We start from the raw sequence: 22,629 nt of genomic DNA on the forward strand, positions 1-22,629 counted from the left end.
ACAACACATAAAGAGAAGTTTAAAAATGTGTGTGTGTGTGTGTGTGTGTGTGAGAGAGAGAGAGAGAGAGAGAGAGAGAGAGAGAAAGAGAGAGAGAGAGAGAGAGAGAAAGAGAGAGATTTGGTAGTAGGAATGTCTTGTAATTGTGTAATGGTAATTTTTAAAATTAGGTCCAAAGTATATGATTAAAACACAAAACAATTCTGTTCATTATTTTTCTATTTCAAAGGGGTCCTTTATTTCTTTTTAGCCTTCAATCCAAGCCAAGCTTTATTGTCTTTAATTCAGCCAAGAATTGTATACTGAATAACTCAACTTCTATAGTGCTACAGTATCTTGGGAAAGGAAAGATGAATGTTATCTTTACCTGGATCTCATAGAATTCTTTTTAATTTTACTTGGTTGAAGCCAGTGGCATTAACTTGAAATTCCAGTCCCCTGCACAAAATTTTATAAAAAATTCCTTCCAGCCCATGTACCTGGAAGAATAATGCCTTTTTTTAAAAAATAAAAATGAGAAATATCTTGCCATTGGAAACAGCTGTAAGATTCTAGATGGCTGAAAAGTTAAAAAAAATCAGTGCAGATCACTAAAAAATATTATGGAATCATTAAAAAAAAGTATTCATTAAGTACTTATCATATGCCAGGCATTGTGCTAGGCCCTAGGGATACAGGTACAGAGAATGAAATAATCCCTACTTGCACTGAGATTTCATTCTAATGAGGGAGACAGCAAATACATATAAAAATACATACAGCATGTGTGTATATATATATATATACACATACATATATTTTTATATATATATATATATATATAAAATTAATGAATACATACAGACACACACTCTGAAAGTAGTTCAATAGGTGGTATGAGAGCTAGGGCACTAGATGTTGCAGGGAATCAGAAAAGGCTTCATGCAGAAGATGGTCCCTAAGCTACATCTTAGAGGGAGAGAGTCAGTGACATGGAGGTATAGAAGAAGTGCATTTCAGATCTGGAAGACCACCAGTGCAAAAACGCTGAGATAGGAGATGTGGAGTACTCGAAGTGAAAAACAGAAAGACCAGTTTGGCTGGATTGCTGAGTGGGGAGGAAGCATAGTGTCTAATGAGACTGTGTTGGGGCCAGGTTGTATAGGGATTTAAACGCTAAACAGAGGAATTTATATTTTATTCTACAGTTAATAGGAAGCCTCTGTTAAATAAGGGAATCACATAGACCTGTACTTAAGGAAAATCACTTGAGCACCAGAGTATAGGGTAGACTAGAGTGGACTAGAGATAACTTGAAGCATGGAGACCAATTAGAAGGTTATTATGATAATCTAGGTAAGAGGTGATGAGGGTCTGAACTAAAATGTTGCCTGTGTGAATAAAAAGGGTCTGATGCAGGAGATGTTGTGAAGATAAAAAGAACCAGATTTAGCAACTAGTTGGTTACATAGGATGAAAGAGAGAAATTGAGAATCATGCCAAGATTATAAACCTGAGGCACTGGAAGGATGGTAGTGCTTTCATCAGAAATGGGGAAGTTTAGAAGAAGGGAGGATTTAAGTAGAAAGATGATGAATTCAGTTTTAGACATGTTGAGTTTAAGATGTCTCTGGGATATACAGTTTGAAGTATCTAATAGGTAATTGGTGATATGGGACTGAAACTCAGGGGAGAGTGTGGGTCAGTATATGTTGATCTTCTTAGAACTCCTTCAAGAGCCTCTTAAGACATATATGTGTGTATGTATATGTATTATGTGTGAATTAGATTATTTAATCTCTTTAATGAATATCTTTCAAGGTATTTGCTTAGATTTCTTTATATAGACATTTAGGAGATTCTCATGATGATGATGACAATGCATAAATGACTAGACTAAAAAGAAGTTATACTTTTAAAATATAAATCGCCTAAAGCCTTAAATTTTCTGCTGCTCTTTAAAAATTACACTTAGTTTTCTTGAAGCCAAATGTGATAGAATCAGTCAGTCAACGAACATTTATTTAGCATCTACTGTGTACCAGGCACTCATATAAAAATATGTGCTTTCAGTTTCATAAATATAGCTATGATGACAGAGTTTGAAAATAGTTTTTACTTTTTATGACAGTAGCATAATTACATGCAAACTAGGACTTCCCCATTCTCATTAGGGAACATAGCAGAGACAACATTTGAGAAGTAGGAACTCTTGTACCAACATCACTAAAAAAAATATGTTTTCTTTCCTCAGCTAGATTCTGGAGGGCAGTAATTGATACTTCAGTTTGTTTTGTATCTTGAGAATATCTAATGCATTGCTCACTTTCTCTCTGCATGCACGTACACATGTATACACACACATACACACCATTCAAATACTGAATTTTAACTGAAATCACACCATGCTTTTTCTGCTCTGATACATTATCAATAATGACTGCTCTCGTACTAAGCATTTTGTGGTTAATGTGACTATCATGAAAGCCTGAAATGGTCAGGAACCTATGTAGTTATTACTTCTCACAAAAACTAGAAGCTTGAGGGGATTTCCCCATTGTAGTAGGTAGATATGACTCAGAAATACTATTATGTGCAACCTGTAAAAAACCTTTGAGATTTGATCATTTATGTCTCAATTTTTTTCCTGCTCATTCATGCACTTATAAAACAATAGCTTTGTAGAATTGGTAGATTATAAACCTGTAGATTAAGTAACAACCTACAAAAGAAATAGCAAATACTGTTCTTATGAGCATAAAAAGAAATTCTGGTGATGTACATGTCTGAAATAACTTAAGTGCCTAAAGAGTGGAGAGAAGAGGAGTGGTCAGAGTCTGGTGGGGTTAATTTTTTTAGGTTGATAGTTTTTAAAGGAGACAGAGGACATAGCTTGAGGGGAGGAAAGGGAAAGCTTCTTGGAGAGAACTTTATGTAAATAAAATAAGCAAATCATGAACAAGTGATGGTAAGCAGTTTAGCCTGACCAGAACAAGTGAAATGCATTGGGGAGTAATGAGAATGAAGTAGGAACATTTTTCTTTTAGAACAGACATAACAAAGGTCTTCTGGCAGCTAAGTATTTGTGAGCTGTGAGATTCTTTGCTTTTCTATAATTATTTCTATTTTAAAAAGTTAGAGATTGAACAATGTGATTCTTTTAACAATAAAAGCTAGCATTTATATATTTGCGTATATAAATATAAAATTATATACAACAATTACATAGCAATTGCTATGTGCCCAGGCACTGTGCTAAGCACTTTACCATTTTTATCCCTTTTGATCTTCATAGCAACCCTGACTTAGAGCCTGATATTCTATCCACTGTGGCACCAGCTGCCATCAGCATCAGTTTTGCAATTTTTGTTTTCAGTGGTTTCTGTTTATTACATTTTGTGTGATTTTTTTTTTACTTTTAACATAAATAATCAAACCTCTTCCCTATCATTCTTTGTAACTGAAGCATGATTCTCCATGGCTGTCAAGTTCACACACACACACACACACACACACACTTTTTATTTATTCATTTATCTGCCTCAATAATTTCATTGGCCTAGTGAACTCTCTCTACCAATGAAGATCAACATTTCTTTGTACCTTAGCTTTGGAGAGTTTCTTAGTGGTATTAAGAGATTTAAGTCACTTGCCCAAAGTCATCCAGCCAGTATGTGTTAGAAGAGGGTCATAATTGCAGGTACATTAGGATATTCCAAAATATTTTAGTTTCTTCATTTTAATGAACATTTATCAAATACCTACTTTGGGGGGTGGAGCCAAGATGGCAGCTGGAAAGCAGGGACATGAGCTCCCCCAAGCAGGTCCCTCCAAAAACCTATAAAAATGGATCTGAACAAATTCTAGAACTGCAGAACCCACAAAATAGCAGAGGGAAGCAGGGCTACAGCCCAGGACAGCCTGGATGGTCACTGGGTGAGGTCTATCTCACAGAGCTGGGAGCGGAGTGGAGCAGAGCCCAGCGTGAGCTGCGCCTGGACCAACCAGACCCAGGAGCCCAGCGGAACAGGCCCTAGTGTCCTGTATCAGTGTGCTGTGGCAGTTACCAGACTTTTCAACCCACAAACATGAAAGACAACAGAGAAGAACTGCAGAACCCACGAAATAGCAGAGGGAAGCAGGGCTCCAGCCCAGGACAGCCTGGATGGTCACTGGGTAGGGTCTATAGCATGGAGCTGGGAGTGGAGTGGAGCAGAGCCCAGCGTGGGCTGCGCCCGAACCAACCAGGCCGGGAGCCAGGAGGAACAGGCCCTAACGCCCTGAATCAGTGAGCTGTGGCAGTTACCAGACTTCTTAACCCACAAACACCAAAGACAACAGAGAAGGTTAGTGGGAAAAGCTGCGGGGAGTGAAAGGAGTTCGTGGTTTAGCAACAGCCCCGGGGCAGCAGGGGTGGTGCAGCCACAGAACTACAGCTGCAGTTGCTTCCTGCCCTAGGCCCACCTGGTGGGAGGAATTAAGAGGTGGATCAGAGCAGGAGTGCAGAGCCTGCCTAAGATCTGAGTCATGGTCTGGGTTGGCGGTTCTTGGGAGAGGAGGAGCGCTGGTGTGGCAGAGCTGGCTGTATAGAAATACCTCTGAATACAACAGCGCATCCCCTCAAGCTTGGAACAAAGTACTCTCTACTCTACAAGCAGTCATACCCCTATGAAAAACTCAAGGGTCAAGTAGTTGGCTGGGAACGTGGCCAGGCAGTGAAAACGCACCCAGATTCAGTCTCAGACTCTGGAATCTTTCTTTGGTGACAAAGAAGACCAAAACGTGCCACCAGAAGAAGTCAACAAAGTCAAAGAGCCTACATCAAAAGCCTCCAAGAAGAACATTAACTGGTCTCAGGCCATGGAAGAGCTCAAAAAGGATTTGGAAAATCAAGTTAGAGAAGTAGAGGAAAAATTGGAAAGAGAAATGAGAAGGATGTGAGAAAACTATGAAAAACAAGTCAATGACTTGCTAAAGGAGACCCAAAAAATACTGAAGAAAACAACACCTTAAAAAATAGACTAACTCAAATGGCAAAAAAGCTCCAAATAGCCAATGAGGAGAAGAATGCCTTGAAAGGCAGAATTAGCCAAATGGAAAAGGAGGTCCAAAAGACCACTGAAAAAAACAGTACCTTAAAAATTAGATTGGAGCAAGTGGAAGCTAGTGACTTGATGAGAAATCAAGATACTATAAAACAGAACCAAAGGAATGAAAAAATGGAAGACAATGTGAAATATCTCACTGGAAAAACCACTGACCTGGAAAATAGATCCAGGAGAGGTAATTTTAAAATTATTGGACTACCTGAAAGCCATGATCAAAAAAAGAGCCTAGATACCATCTTTCAAGAAATTATCAAGGAGAACTGCCCTGATATTCTAGAGCCACAGGGCAAAATAGAAATTGAAAGAATCCATTGATCACCTCCTCAAATAGATCCCAAAAAGAAATCTCCTAGGAATATTGTCGCCAAATTCCAGAGCTCCCAGATCAAGGAGAAAATACTGCAAGCAGCCAGAAAGAAACAATTTGAGTATTGTGGAAGCCCAGTCAGAATAACCCAAGATCTGACAGCTTCTACATTAAGAGATCGAAGGGCTTGGAATACGATATTCCAGAGGTTAATGGAGCTAGGATTAAAACCAAGAATCACCTACCCAGCAAAAGTGAGTATCATGCTCCAAGGCAAAATATGGATTTTCAATAAAATAGAGGACTTTCAAGCTTTCTCAGTGAAAAGACCAGAGCTGAATAGAAAATTTGACTTTCAAACACAAGAATCAAGAGAAACATGAAAAGGTAAACAAGAAAGAGAAATCACAAGGGACTTACTAAAGTTGAACTGTTTTGTTTACATTCCTACATGGAAAGATGATGTGTATGATTCATAAGACCTCAGTATTAGGGTATCCGAAGGGAATATACATACATATGTACATACACACACATATATAGACAGTGGGCACAGAGTGAGTTGAATATGAAGGGATGATATCTAAAAAAATAAAATCAGATTAAGAGATGAGAGAGGAATATATTGAGAGAGGGAGAAAGGGAGAGAGAGAATGGGGTAAATTATCTCACATAAAAGTGTCAAGAAAAAGCAGTTCTGTAGGAAGGGAAGAAGGGGCTGGTGAGAGGGAATAAGTGAATCTTGCTCTCATCAGATTTGACCTCAATTGGGAATCTCACCCCACAGGAAAGGAGGAAGAAGATAAAAAGGGGGAATGATGGAAGGGAGGGCAGATAGGGGCAGGAGGTAATTAAAAGCAGACACTTTCAAAAAGGGACAGGGTCAAGGAAGAAAATTGAATAAAGGGGGATAGGTTAGGAAGGAGCAAAATATCGTTAGTCTTTCATAACATGAGTATTGTGGAGGGGTTTAACTTAATGATGCACATGTGGCCTATGTTGAATTGCTTGCCTTCCTAGGGAGGGTGGGTGGGGAAGGAAGAGGGGAGAGAATTTGGAACTCAAAGTTTTACAAACAGATGTTCAAAAAAAAAGTTTTCAAAAAAAAAGTTTTTTCATGCAACTTGGAAATAAGATACACAGGCAATGGGGCATAGAAATTTATCTTGCCCTACAAGAAAGTAAGGGAAAAGGGGATGGGAGGGGAGTGGGGTGACAGAAGGGAGGCTGACTGGGAAATGGGGCAACCAGAATATATGCCATGTTAGAATGGGCGGGAGGGTAGAATTGGGGAGAAAATTTGTAATTCAAACTCTTTTGAAAATCAATGCTGAAGACTAAATATATTAAATAAATTAAATAAAATTTAAAAAAATATAAATAAATAAATGCCTGCTTTGTTCTAGGTTATAGGAGAAAAATTTAGATGAAATAAAGTCCTTTCATGGAATTTACTTTGAGTAGGGGGGAAATAGAATGTGTACAAATTATTAGATATTAAAGAGTAAATAATACCTGATAAGTATATTAGAGATGTGTGGAACAATGTGCTTTGTCTACGAAAAATGCATAAAGCCAAAAAATTGAAAGTTTGGAGAGAAGAGGGTAAAAGTGTTTGTAATATGAGAAAGTTGTATTCAGTGATGCTCTCTATTATTAGTGTTAAAGGAAAACTTTTAATGTTGTCTTTCTAAGCCATATAGGGTAGCCACCTTGTAGGAACTGACATGAAAGGAAAAAAAGAACTTTAGTTAGTTATCATAGTAAGACTTTAGTATTTTCTTTGAAATATATTTCTGGAATGTTACATAAAACCTAATGGAATATAAGTACCAATATGTATTGAGAAGCAGGTAACTTTTTGAGGTATTTTTGCCTTCTATTAACATTTGGTGTTATAATAAGTAAATGTGCACAACTTAAGAAAATTGCATCATCATTAGGACATACTGTCTTTGTGTAAAATACCTAGTACACAGCTGGCATTTATTAGATGATTCTGAAACAGTATTGGTAGATACTCATTCTCTTTTCTGCCTCATTGCCTTCAGGAAATTGAATTTCACTCACTGAGAGAAGCTCTATCTTTTGTATCATTAATTGATGGATACTATAGATTAACTGCAGATGCACACCATTACCTCTGTAAAGAAGTAGCACCCCCAACAGTCCTTGAAAATATCCAAAGCAACTGTCATGGCCCAATTTCGTAAGTAATATACACTTTAAAATGGGGTCAGGGAGGCCTACCAGGATACTTTGTACAGAAGAAATAATGACACAATAACCCAAGTCAGTATGCTTATAAAATTTTGTTAACTATCTAAATATCTTTAAAGATGCCCAACCTGTATGTCATATGTAAGTAAATTTTCAAAACAGATTTTTTTCTTATAACTTGCTTCAGATTGTCAATGGGAATATGAATATGGTCTTTCCTAAGACTTTGATACTATTTGAATTATTACAATTATATACATCTATATTATATACATGTGTATTACAATTATGCACATCTATATATATTATATACATCTATATGATTACATTTAGTATATGCCTTAGAATCAGTAACACAAATAGTTTTATGCCGTCTTGACTTGGGAGGTAATCAAAAATACATGTGGTATTATGAAAGAAAATGCTCATTTTAAATATGGAATGGTTGTGAGAACGCAGAAGACTTCAAGAAAATAAAATCATTGTTGTTGTTTCCGTTAGACTTTTTCCACCACAAAAGTCATCAGTGTCCTTTTGTGTGTTTTCAAAGCAATAGAGGCATTCCAGTATGAATAGTTAATAGTTTTTTTCCTGAGAAAAATTACCTACAACCTTAAAGAATAAAGATTCTCAATTTTTTTCAGTTTTTCTCAGTTTTATTTTTAATTTTTTCATGATAAATATTTTGGTCCTATTATCCATCATGATTCCTCTATTTGAAGTATATAAATATAACAAAGGAAAAATGTGGTTTGAAATGTGTGTGAGTATATAGATATAGATATAGATACATACATATACATATATATATGTATATGTGTAGTAGTAGTAGTGATCATTGTCAGCAGAGTTAATTGTACTCTATCATTTTCCTGATAAGCAGACAATGTCTTCTTTATCTTCAGGATGGATTTTGCCATAAGTAAACTGAAGAAAGCAGGTAATCAGACTGGCCTCTATGTCCTTCGATGTAGCCCTAAGGACTTTAATACATATTTCCTGACTTTTGTTGTTGGGGTGAGTAGACTATGTTGATGAACTATAGTATCCTGCTTATCAGAACAAGACAGAGCTTACCTGTTCCAAATATTTTTGCACATTTAACTTTATTCCTTAGTCTGCAGTCAAAATTGTAGCCATCCTTTGGGTATAATAACTTGCATATTATTACTTGAACTCCCACTTTTAGTCTGCAAGAAATGGGAACACTTTTATTCTTCCAATATTCCTTTTATGTCTTACTTAAACACCTAAAAGATCTGTGATTTTGTCCATGCGAGTACTTACTCCCCTATTTTAACTCTTAATCCATTTGGCACTTTAGTTGGTAGTCTTTGTTATTTGATATCACTGAAAAAGTTCAACATCTAATGGTCAACCCCCTGTTGATGAACCTCTCCAGTCATGACTAGGCCATTCCTTGGACAACAGATACATAGTCCATCCATTGTTGGCCCCATATTCAAAATTTTTCCAGATTAATAGGGTACTCCATAATTTGCCTTCTCCTGGCACAGATTTTATCAGTATACCGTAATGAGTCATCACATCATTTGGATAATGAATGAAAAAAATCATAGAAATAAACTACAATGAATTTCTTTTATCATCTCACCTTGCAGTTTGTCTATTCTCATTGTCTTATCAGTCAAGCAGTATTTTGCCCAATCCAATCCAGCCCTCAAGTGCTTTAAGATTTAATTTTACTTGGAGAACTTTACCAAACAAGGATGAACAAAATAGCCCATAAGTAATTTAATTTGTTGTTAAATTGTGTAAAGGCATAAAGAAAAATAAGAAGATCATAAGGAAATAAAAGCACTATAATAATAGCTAACATTTTCATAGGTTTGCAAAGTGCCCTTTATAGACCTTGATCTCATTTGACCCTTATGAATTAAATTTTATTGCAGATATTATTATCCCCATTTTACAGATGCGAAAACTGAAGCTCAGAGAAATTAAGCCATAGCACAACTTTTAGTATGTATAGTGTGCTTGAACCTAGGTCTCCCCTGTCTTCAAACCCCTTTCTCTTTCCACCACACATCCTTGTCTCTCATAGTCTTTAAACAGTGTAATCTCTTTCTAAGGAATAGTTTTGAGCTATTAAACTCGGTGCTCTGGTAAATTACAGTCTACATCTTTTAAAGCATAAAACTGCTAAAACTTCAATACAGTGAAGATTTTGGTATAAAATAGATTGGTGTTGGATCCTATCTAAGGAAGGATTTGGTTAACAGAAGTACCAATGAGGAGATATTGCCTAAAAGGTAGTCCCATAGATTCTGAAAATAGATTACTGGCATGCACTGTTCAAGAAATAGCAAATTGAGAATCAAGGACTGGAATGGGAACCAACAGACCTGGATCATAGTCCCCCACCCCCCGCCCCAAGCCATATTTTAGCTATGTGGGCTTGGGTAAGTAGCTTCTCATTTCTATTTTCTCATCCATAAAATAGGAATGATAATACTTATCCAGCTTACCTCATAATGTGTGGTTTAAGTGAGGTATGAAAGGGATTCGTCAACTTTTTAAAAAATTGGCCCTGTGATTTTACAGCTTCTGGTGTGGTACTTCCTCTGCCAATGCAAATGGGCATCTTGTCTGCAATTTAGTGTCTTTTTAAGTTACTTGTAGGTCCCTGAGAGAGTTCAGTGACTTGCTCAGGGTCACACAGCCAGTATGTGTCAGAGGTAGGATTCAAAGTCAGGTCTTTTCACTCTGAGACCAACACTCCATCCACTATACTACATTTTTGTTTGTCAACTGTGTTATTATCTGGGACAAATATTTACAGTTGCTTAGATGTAGTTCATAAAATAATAGAACACAACTTGCTTTTTTACGATTATAACTATTCTTGTCTTAAAAAACATTTTTGATTCCCAGTTGAAATGAGAAAATTTCTTTACAAATCTGACCATTTTCATTTTAGCATTTGGGGTTAAAATTTTGTTGAAATATGCTATTCCCTTGAGTATTCTGAGAAGGGTAACCCAAGAGCATGTGAGCATTTCTCAAGCAACAAATTGATACATGTGGAATAATGAGTAGGTCTTAATTTTTTTTTCTTAGTGCATTAATTACGTTTTACCAAAATAATCACTTATGTTTCAGTTCTATCAAATCCAGAAAGTATTCATGGAATGCTTCTATTACATACCTAGCACAGTACTAGTTGCTTTGAAAGTTTCAAAAGAACTGATACAGTCTCTAACCTCAAGAAGCTTAAAATATTTTAGGGAAATCAAGGATTAAGTACATGAAACAATAAGATAATATTACAAGGTAAGATGCAATAAAATGCTACACTCTGTTGCCCTGCTACAATGACATGTGAAGTGCTTTGCAAATCTTAAAGCACTATTTAACCATTATTACATAGGGGTGATAGCTATGAAATTATGATTTGCCCACTGAGAGAGTATATACAGAAACTAGTGGGCTCAGGCAGAATTTCCCCCATTCTATTCTCTTAAACCACTTATTAAGGAACAAGTAAAGAAAATGGAAACAGAAAAGTTGGAAGAGAACCTGTAAAATTTAGGATACTTTTCATAGCTATTTTGTTTAATGGGTGGCTTCAGTTTTAAAGAAATATTATTATGTTGTTTATTTGTTGTTGGGACTCATTTCTAAGGCACTACTGTGATATAATTAGATGATTCCCTTTGGCAAGAAGGCCACATACATAATGGTGGTGCTTTAGATATCAGAGTTTAAATTTCCAAATAGGCTCTTGTGGAGTTTTTTGTTTGGGGGGGGCTTGGGGGTTTGTTTGTTTGTTTGTTTGTTTTGCAATATTCCTCTTGCCAGTTTAACCATTGTGATAGTTATTTCGATGTGTTTTTCCTCTGTCTTTATAATTAAACTCATACAGCGGGAAAATGTCACTGATTATAAGCACTGTTTGATTACAAAAAATGAGAACGGGGAGTTCAACCTCAGTGGGACTAAGAAGAACTTCACTAACCTTAAGGACCTCTTGAATTGCTATCAAATGGAAACCGTCCGCTCAGATAGCATTATTTTCCAGTTTACCAAGTGTTGCCCCCCAAAGCCCAAAGGTAAGGAGACTTTCTGGTCATTTTTCATTTGCTGTCACACAGATATCATATGCATATTTTAAAAAAAAGATATCAAAAGAGTTACGGATTGACTTGTTCTCATATTGATGTGCAACCATCCTCATTTTCGACAAGGCCAGGTTGTTATTTATCTTATTTTTTATTAGTCCCTAATATAGTGAGCTTCTAGAATGGCAAGTGTTCTCAGGCAGAGCAGTTGGGGTTAAGTGACTTGCCCAAGGTCACACAGCTAGTAAGTGTGTCAGGTGTATGATGTTGGATTTGAACTCAGGTCTTCCTGACTCCGGGGCCGGTGCTTTGCTCCCTGTGCCACCTAGCTGCCCCTACTGTATTTCATTCTAAAGCATAAGTTGTAATATATCAGATAGGTATATACTGGGCTAGGAAAAATTACTACTAGACACTTGTATATTACTTAAAAGTAAAGATATTTGTATTTAATTTTTCAGTGCCTCACTTTTTGTAGCTCTGAAATGAGAAAAAATATGAAGTAATATATGTCTGCCCAGAACAAAAATGCGTAAAAACTCCATTAGTCAAGGAAATGAAGAGAAATGTAATAAAGATCAGTGAGCCTGGTAGAGGACAGAGAGGAGGGGAAGGGAGTCAGTAATTAAGATGGATTACAATTTTCAAAATGGTGGCTGTTCTTTCAGATTCTAATGCAGTTGAACAGTGAAATATCATCTAGTTTTTACTGTCAGAAAGGGTCAAGCCAAGTATTTGTCATAGAAAGTATGTACAATTTGGGAATCATGAAACCATTAATCATCAAACTATGTGTAGGAACATTAATATGTCTCCCAAAGCAAAAGCAAGGTAAACGTTAGAAGTAAATAAATACTCCCACAGGAAATGAAGTTTAAACCTAGCCACTGCTGGGAAGATAATAATGTGTGCTGTGTGTTCAGTCGTTTTTCAGTCATGTCTAACTTTTCATGACCCCCTTTGGGGTTTCCTTGGCAAAGATACTGGAGTAGTTTGCCATTTCCTTCTCCAGCTCATTTTACAGATGATGAAACTGGGGCAAACAGGATTAAGTGACTTGCCCAGGGTCACACAGCTAGTCAATGTCTAAGGCTGGATTTGAATCATGAAGATGAATCTTGACTTCAGGCCTTGCCCTCTAGCCACTGCACCACCTAGCTACTCTAGGTAATAATGACTAGGTATCAAAACTTGTAATACCTATTATATAGCATTGTCATTAAAGGAGAATGGTACAGCAATAAGATAGAGACTTTACAATGTTCCAAATCATTTTTTAAAAACAGGAAGTGCCCTAAAAAGAGAAGTTATTGTTCTACCATAAAACAGCATTCACTCCTATATTACCAAAGCAACGTTGGATTGCACCAAAGAATTAAAATTTGAAAACTTTCTACATCTGCCTTATGGTGCTGATCTTGCCACTTCCTGATTCTTAACATGTTTCCAGCACTTAAGATGTACTAGTCAGTTACAACCTCAGGAATAATTACAAACATTCAAGATTTACCAGTTTTTTCCTTCTGAAGGAATAAAAACGCTTGTCATTTGCTGAAGTAAATGTTTTGAGAAATAGGTAGTGATTGTATTGAAAAAAAATTATATCTCTTTATATTCTGGATAAAACTATTTTGATTCTTTACTCATGCTTTATTTATTTCCCTGGGAATATATCTTCAGTTCAAGTATTTGAGCATCAAATTTAATGAATAAGGTTCAGACATAATAATATTTTAAAGAAATATTAGTAATCATCCTGAGTGACTATTATGTAATTATGTTCTTCTTTAGAATTAACAGTAATTTACTTCGATTATTTATTAGGCACTGTACTAGATTACCAATTAATTTACATTGTTGGCAAATACATGTTCTTTTCCTTTTGATTCTATGTTCTCTAGATAAATCAAATCTTTTAGTCTTCAGGAGTAATGGTATTTCTGACGTTTCCACATCACCAACCTTGCAGAGGCACAACCAAATGGTGTTTCATAAAATCAGAAATGAAGATTTAATATTTGTAAGTCATTCAGTGCAGACAATTTTCCATTTAAAATTTTAAAATTTGGATTTAGTAGTTTGAAATAATATCTTCTTTCAACTTGCTTCATCATTTGTTTTATTTCTGTTATAGAAGAGACATGGAAGCAAATACATTGTTAAACTTGGATTAGGAATGAGAAAAATATACTAGTTGTTTTAATAGTAAACTGTGATATTAAACTTGGGTTTTACTGGGGAAATCATTAAAAAATTAATAAGTGTAAGTTATTAGATTCCCTTTCCCCTTTGGGCCTGAAAAGGAGCCTCTTAATTCCTCCTACAATGAAAATATCTACTCCTGTATACTAGGCGTCATAGGGTAATAGAAAGAACACTAGATTGGGAACATTGGAGTGGGTTGATATTATCACTGCCACTCTTTACATAAGCTAGGTAACACTTCTGTGAATCTCAGCTCACTTTTCCATAAAGTATGAGAGATGTGGACTAGATAAAGTCAAAGATCCCTTCTTCCTCAGACATATCACAAAAATCATAGATACTTAGATTTGAAAGGAATTTCAGTTGCCATCTGTCTAACCCATCCCCAGAAGGAATCCCCACTCACACATTCTTTGATAAGTGGTCATCCAGCATGCCCTTAGTCTTCTCCAGGCTGAATAGTAGCAACAGTTCTTTCAACTGACATTATGGAATGGACTTCCCATTGACCTTGCCATCTCCTTATACTATTGTGCCATGTCTCCTTCCCCTTAACTGCTTCACTTAACCCTTTGTGTTGCAGCAATCTGCTAGTAGCTCCTGTAGGGGTGTAAGACCCACCAACAACCAGCACACAGAATGCTGCAAGCCCAGGTTCTTTTGATCTGCTTTACTAAGGAAAGGAACATTAAGGGGTTAACAATCTTACTTTAATCCAGCATACAAACATCATTCATTCAGTTCAGGGGGAAAAGCTAGCACCCTGAACTTCAGAGCAAATACAGGCAAATTACAACCATCAACAGACAGACCTTGACTGATTCAAATCTCAATGCATAGTTACCAGAGTTTAACGAAGTCCAAACATCTGGGTTTACAAGCTGGAAGGCTCTTAACTACAGCTGCCCAGAGTGTCCACATCAGCATACCACCAAGAGTGAGAGCCCCAAGCAAATAGCTCTGTCTTCCCTTTTTATACACTCTTTAGCCATCAAACGTCATCTGAGGGACCAGAACTTAGGCTCTTACCATTGGCTCTGGTCTTAGCAACTCCCCTTAGGATCCTGAGGGCTTTATGCCCGCATAGGCTTAGCACCTAGTAGATAGGAGTTTGGGCCTGGGGCTTTGCACCTAGTAAGGCTCAATCAAAGACACTTAATTAATTTATCATTCTAAAACAGTAAAAAAGTCCGAACTTAATTGATATTACACTTTGCTATCCTACTTACCTTCCTCTGTGCCTTCTCCACTCTGTCATTGTCCATAAGTTATGGCACCCAGAATTAAACACAATACCCTAGGTGTGATCTATCCAAAACAAAGTACAGGAGGATCTTCCACCCCTTTTTTGGAAACTGTGCCTTGTTTAATTTCACCCAAGATCACATGAGCTTTTTGACCGATAGATCACATTGATTGATTCATACTTTGCCATGTCTGAGTTGGAACTCTCCAGACCAATGCAGAGAGGAGGTACAATTTCCCCCAGAGACATTTTTTCCCTTCCAGTTTATAAAGACTTGAAGTGTTAGCATCCTTGCTTTTCTTTCTTCTGTTTTATTTTTTTATTTTTTTGGTTTTTTGTATTTTGGCAGGGCAATTGGGGTTAAGTGACTTGCCCAAGGTCACACAGCTAGTACATGTGTCAAGTGTCTGAGTCCGGATTTGAACTTGGATCCTCCTGACTCCAGGGTCTGTGCTGTACTCACTGCGCCACCTAGCTGCCCCTTTCTTCTGTTTTATAATCAGGACATATTGTTGCCCAGAGACTCACAGAAGTGTCATTAGATTATAAGCTCCCGGAAGGCAGGGACTGTCCTTTGCTTTTTTGTGTGTCCCCACTGCTTAGCACAATATCTGGTGTGCATAGTAGGCGTTTGATAAATGTTGATTGATTGATGTACTGTCAGATGGTTGTTGCATTGCTTTCAGGATTAGTCTGGTTGCAGTTAGATTTGGTCAGCTCAGGATTAGCCTGGAGAAGATTGGCCTGCCAGATGGGTTTTTTATTGAAGTGGTTCCAAAAGGTTTTGGCTTTCCTAGAACTCTGGGACAATAGGACTAATCCCAGGGCCTCTTCAGATTTTGGTTCACCCTGCTATATCACACTTTTTTCCTATACTGAATCAGTTCACTTCTTGGCAAAGCCTTAAAATGGTTGCCTTTGGCATTTTAACCAAGATTTTTACTGGATATAGAAATCTCTGAGACAACCACTCATCTACTGATTCACTCTGAGTTTTGTAAAATCAGCTGAAACTTGACTAATCTCAGATATAAAGTAACTTAATAGTTATTCAACTAGTTACAATGTACTCCTGCATAGTCAGCATACTACTGTCCTTCCTTATCTTGACCCCCAAACAAAAGCCTACCAGTTGCCATGAAAAGGGCCTTCCCTGTGATCCATGATTTTTGACCATTGAAGACCCTGAAATAGACAACTAAACTAAATTATAGAAGGCAGATTTCTGTCCAAATTTTCAAAACCTTTCTCAGAGGGTGGAATGTAGTGTTCATCTCCACATGGTTGCAATGTCTCAATCTAGAAATAGAAAAAAAAATTGTGAGTGATGAAAAAGTTAGGTTGGATAAAAAGAATGGTCATATAACATATCTGACATAAACTGTCTTTCTTACTTTTAAGTAGTGGAATTTAGACACAAATTAAAAGCAGTTGGTTAACTTTAAATGAAACTAATGAACAGTCCTCCTTAGTTATTTTCAAAATGAAACTACCAGTACCTTGGGAATGTGTTCATGTTTTTGTATAATTGTAATAATTGTTATATTAAAGAATTGGAGACAGGATATTAAATTAATTATAATAGTGTTGTTTAGTATATTACTATATTAAGCTGTTGAGACCATTATAAATTCCTTGGATTATAGAACGTTTAAATATTTTAGTCAGCATCACATGTGCTGTTATTGCCCTTGTTTTCAGTCTTACATTATTATTTAAGGAATGGAAAAATCCCTTGATAGACCCCTAAATCTCAGTTTAGCTGGCAAGGGCGGATATCTTGCTTTCATATTTGACCTACTTTTTTATTGGTTTCCAACATTTTTCTTTCCACATTTCACCTTTCTTTTTTTTTTTTTTTGAAAGAATGAAAGCCTTGGGCAAGGCACTTTTACCAAGATTTTTAAAGGTGTAAGAAGAGAAATAGGAGACTATGGCCAGCTCCATGAAACAGAAGTCCTTTTAAAAGTTCTGGATAAAGCACATAGAAATTATTCAGAGGTTTGTATCCTATTTTGAATAGTTAATATGGTTGAAAGGGAAATTTTATTTTTTTTAATTCATTTAACTTTGTTGTGGAATTATGTAGTAATTATGATCCTTTATTTACAGCTGTTTCCTGACAATGTTTTTTCATTTTTGAACATTTTTTTCTTCTCCCACTCCTCCCCCCCCCCAAAAAAAAGAAAATCAAAGCGCTTATAATGAATATACATGTTGTTGTTCAGTCATGCCCAACTCTATGATCCTATTTAGGGCTTTCTTGGCAAAGATACTGGAGTGGTTTGCCATTTCCTTCTCCAGCTCATTTTACAGTTGGGCAAACAAGGTTAAGTGACTTGCCCAAGGTCACACAGCTAATAAGTATCTCAAGTCACATTTGAACTCAGGAAGAAGAATCTTCCTGACCCTTGGCCTGACACTCTATCGACTGTGCCACCTAGCTGCCCAAACATACATAGTCAAGTAAAACAAGTTCCAAAATTGGCCATATCCAAAAATGTGTCATTGTGCAGATTAATTTATTTCCTCACTGCCAAGAGATAGATAGCATTCTTCAGCATTGGTCCTCTTACAGGGTAATGATTAAAGTATGTACACACAGAGACCCTATTTCCATCAAACATTGCCCTTCTTTAATAAAAAAAATCCCTGAAACAACTTTTTCTCATCATTTTAATAATCAGATTGAAGTAAGGATGTGCTTTATAAAAGAAATGTATTTTCAAACTAATTAATGTTAGCCTTTTCTTCTGAGTGTTGTGACACTTCAGATGACTTCCATAGGCCAGAACTACTAGGCTAGGCCAGTATTAGAATGCCAGGAACCCAAGAGGTCCAGGATCAGTAAGGTACAGTCATCCTTCTCTACCCAAGTTGTCACTTCCAATAGTGGCATACCAAATTTTCCAGTTGTATCAGAATAAATCTTTCTTGTTTACTCTTAATCACTAATGGGGGCCTCCTATCCCCTCCTCTCTCCCCTACTGCTATCTCTACAACTCAGACTAACCTTGGAGTTTCTCCAAAATAAAACTTCTCCTTAAGGGTAAGCTCATCTATGGCTTTGCTTCATGAAGCAGGAGAAGGGGCAAAACTTCTAACCTAATAAATTACCCGCTAACCATAGGCATCCTCCAAAACTGTCCTGGGCCTTCTTCTCCCTCCTTCCTCTGGGTTCTTAACTTGGAGGGGTCCATGAACTTTTTTTTAAATGTTTTTATAACTATTTCAATGTAATTGATTTCCTTCACAGTTTATAAGTAATTATAACATTATTTACAATTCCATAATTTACAATTAAGGTTTTTTTATTTTTAAATACATAATTTTAAAATTTTAAATACATAATTCTGAGCAAGTTCTATAAGTTCACCAGATTGCCAAAGGGGTTTACCCATTGTTTTAAAAAGATTAGGAACTCTTCCTCCATTCCATCTTGCTTGGTGATCTCATCAGCTCCCATGGGTTCAGCAATCATATTTATGCAAAATATTCTCACATCTTCATCCATGTCATCCATTGACTCTATGTGTCCCTCAAAACTCTGTCCTGGACCTTCTCTTTTTCCTCTATATTCTCTCAGTGATCTCAGCAGCTCCCGTAGATTTGGTTATTATCTCCCTGCAAATGATAATTATCGTGATCTAATTATCCATGTCTAGGACATATTGAACTAGATGGCCATTAGGCATCTAAAACTCAACATGTTCAAACAGAACTCGTCTTTTTCCTCAAACCCTCTGCTCTTTTGAACTTTCATGTTATTGTTGAGGTGATCATCATCCTTTCATCAGCTTACAACTTTAGTGTTATCCTTGACTCATCACTTGTCCCCACATATCTGTTCTGTTTTCAGATGCTACCATTTCTGCCTCCTCATAATCTCTAATATATGCCCTCTTCTCTCAACTCACACAGCCACCACTCTAGTTCAGACCCTCATCACCTCTTACCTAGACTACTACAACAGCCTTTGAATTAATTGGTCTCTCTTTCCCAAGTCTTTCTGTTTCAAGCCATCCTCCACTCAGCTACCAAAGTGATTTTCCTAAGTGTAGTTTTGATTAGTTCACATCCCCTGCCTCCTCCCCCCCACTCTCAATAAACTCCAGTGGCTCCCTGTTTTCTCCAGGATCAAATATAAAGTTTGGTTTTTCTTTAAACCCCTTCATGATCTGATGCCTTCATATCTTTCCAGTCTTTGCTCACTTGACCCCTTCCTGTGAACTTTGATCCAGCTTACTAACCTGCTTACACACAACCTACCATCTCCTGTCCCCGTTCTTTGAATGTTCTCCCTCTTCTCTTCCATCTCTTTATTTCCCGTTTTCCTTAAAACTCTGCTCAAATTCCACCTTCTGCAGGAGACTTTTCCCAATCCCCCTTGTTGCTGAGACTACCTTCCATCTACTATGTAAATATCTTGTGTGTGCATAATATATACATATACATAGTATTGTGTATATATATGTATATGTGTGTATATACACACTTGTATATACATGTATGTATATATAAAAATATAAAATATATTGTTATTTACCTTTTGTCTCCTCCATTAGAATGTGAGCTATTTGAAGGCAGAGGATCTTTTTGCCTTTCTATCTATCTTCAGAGCGCCTGGCACATAGTGAATACTTGTCAGCTGACTGACTGACTTGTTTGATCTTCTGAGAATAGCAGTAAATTGTTGTTATGGCTCTTGGTAGAGTCATAGCTATGGACCCTCCAGTCAGAACCTCTGGCCTATAAATAAATCCTAGACACCAAATTATATATGTTATCACAGCACATACTTGTCACCTAGTAACCTTCCATTTCTTACTTTATTGTTTTATTCCTTCTAGTCTTTTTTTGAAGCAGCAAGCATGATGAGCCAGCTTTCTTACAAGCATCTGGTTTTAAATTATGGAGTCTGTGTCTGTGGAGAAGAGAGTAAGTAAAATGTTTGGTCATTTTGTTTTAATTTCATGTTCTTCCCATTAGGGAGGTCCATTCTGCTGACACAGGAAGGTGTTTTTCAGAAGCGTAGCTAAATTCATAGAAATTGTAATTTGTCAAAACCCAGCAGATGTAGGAATTTTCAGTACAGCCTTTCAAATGGAAAGTCAAAGTTTCTGTAGAGATTCAAATAAAATTGTTCTTGCAGCCCATTAAAAATACTAGAACCTTAGGGTACTATTCAAAAATGTCAACTTTTGCTTGTGATTACAGGTCTTTAGTTGTTAACATTTCAGCTTTCAAAAAAAAGTTAGTTCAATCATCAGTTCTTTGGGTTGAGTAGACAAAACATTTAAATGATTGTATGTTAACAAAACTAAATAAATATGATATTTTGGCATATTACTCATCTAGACCTTAAAATCATACAATTTATGAAGCATATGACCCAGAAAAGGAATTCTACAATATCCTTTAGTAATACATTTCAGTCTTATAAGCCTTATGTTCAGGAAGTCTTATGTGTAGCCTAAGCCTTTTATATTAAAATTTAAGCTCATTTTTTTCAGTAGATACAAAAGATGGTCATTCTTACCACCTGCAAAATGTTTCTTTACATACTTAAAGCCTTTATTCATTACTTTTTTCAGGATACATAGGTCACTTTTCATAGCAACTGCATAGGGCCTATAGCTTTACATTTTCCCTTTCTCAGTTATTTGACAGGGTCCTATGCTGGTGATAGCATTAAACTCTTATAGAGATTTGAGAAGTAGTGAATATTATGGGAGTATATTTCATGATTTCTTCGTTCATTAGTACCATTTGTATGTTCAAGTATTATGTTCATGCTTGAAAATAGTAATATATTGCTTGTTTTTATTTAGCTTGTGTCCATCCTAATTCTTACATCTTTTTATTTGACACTTAGACTAGCTAAAGTAAATTCAGATGGACCTTCATATACTCTGCTCTTTATTATTTTCGTGTGGACTATGTGCAGCTTTTAAACTTGAGGTTTGTTTCCATTTTATCCAACATGCTTTTAATTTTCTTTCCCCTGCTGACAATATATGCTCAGTACATGCTAAATATTTTTAGTATTAGGATAAACAAAACATAATTAGGAATTCTAGACCAAGCCTGCAAAAGTCAAATATAAATATATTTTTATTATGCAGTATTACTACATTAATTGCACCTTAACTCCCTTTTGTAGTACAAAAAAGCAGGTGTTAAATGATTTTCAAAATGAAGACATGAACAGAATCAGTTTTTTCATTCACAGTATGACAGGTTGCCAGGGCTAAATTAGGCCATCATCTAGATTGGTCCCTTGATAACAAATATAGTGGTAAGTGATGAAGAATGGATAGCCCAAAAAAACCACTGATACCAACAAAATATACAAAGACCAAAATAGAGAAAGGCCTCCTGTATGTTAGGTGGGTCCTTTGTGAATTTTCTGTGGGGGAACCTGAATAAGAATTACTCAGGGCAAGAAGATGTGTATGGGTTATTATCAAGTCAAGTCAACAAGCATTTGTTAAGTGACTCTTATGTGCCAGGCATCGTGCCAAGTGCTGGGGATACAAATATAAACAAAAGATAGTCCCTGTTCTCTAGGAGATTGCAGTCTAATGGGATAGACATCTTTCAAACACCTATGTACAATGAAGATGTAGATAAGATAAATTGGAGATAATCTTCTAAGAGAAGGCACTAACATTAAGAGGCTTTGGGAAAGGCTTCTTGGCAAATGTGGGATTTTAGCTGGGACCTGAAGGAGGTCAGGCAAGCCAGGAGGTAGAAATGAAGAGGGAGAGTAAAATTCATGGAATAAGAAGATTGACTCAGGTGAGGAATAGCAAGGAGGCCAGTGTCACTGGATTGCAGGGGGTGGGGGGATGCACAAAGCAGTGAGATCATAGCTTCATTGAAATATTGAAGTTTGGCATGATGTAAATACAAATAACAAGTCCATTTCAGATTGTTTTTAAAACTATTATTTTCATTCATTATACAATGTTCAAAGCTATGATGTGAACTAGTATATTTCATTTTTTAAAACGTGGTCTTTATGTAGAACAAGCTCTATCATTTTCATGTTTTATTTCAGCATTTTAACAAATATTTAACATTTTATTAAATATTTATTGTGTGCGATTCACTGTATTAGACCATCGAGTTAATATGAAAATATAAATAAGACATGATTCTAGCTCTCAAGGAGTTTGTAATCTAGTACAGTAGTTTTCAGTCTCTCAGAGAGGTCCCCAAAACCCTTTTCAGAGGTTTGAGATGTTTTATTTTCTAATACCATAAGCATAGATGGATGTAACCCACATAAACACGAGCTCTTTAGGAGGTCTTCAGTAATTTTTAAGTATAAAGGAGTTCTGGGATCAAAAAGTTTAATCTAGCAAATGTAATGAATGATAGGTAGTGTAGTTACTTAGTTAGGGCCTATTGTGACAACTAGTAAAGCATTTATTAAGCTTCTACTATGTGCCAGGCACTGTGGTAAGAGCAGGAGAT

At 36.4% G+C, this 22,629-nt stretch overlaps 1 protein-coding gene across 1 annotated transcript in view; it reads left to right on the forward strand.

Annotated features, from left to right (window-relative positions):
• The window catches only part of JAK2 (Janus kinase 2), a 156,007-nt gene that overhangs the window by 100,008 nt on the left and 33,370 nt on the right, over positions 1-22,629 (forward strand). The window contains exons 9-14 of the mRNA XM_036739659.1: positions 7,446-7,603; positions 8,520-8,631; positions 11,501-11,687; positions 13,598-13,716; positions 17,014-17,148; positions 19,998-20,085. Coding sequence (XP_036595554.1) covers positions 7,446-7,603; positions 8,520-8,631; positions 11,501-11,687; positions 13,598-13,716; positions 17,014-17,148; positions 19,998-20,085 — 799 coding nt within the window. The remainder of the gene's footprint in view (positions 1-7,445; positions 7,604-8,519; positions 8,632-11,500; positions 11,688-13,597; positions 13,717-17,013; positions 17,149-19,997; positions 20,086-22,629) is intronic.

This window comes from Trichosurus vulpecula, chromosome 9 (genome assembly GCF_011100635.1).
Source record: "Trichosurus vulpecula isolate mTriVul1 chromosome 9, mTriVul1.pri, whole genome shotgun sequence".
Classification (NCBI taxonomy): domain Eukaryota; kingdom Metazoa; phylum Chordata; class Mammalia; order Diprotodontia; family Phalangeridae; genus Trichosurus; species Trichosurus vulpecula.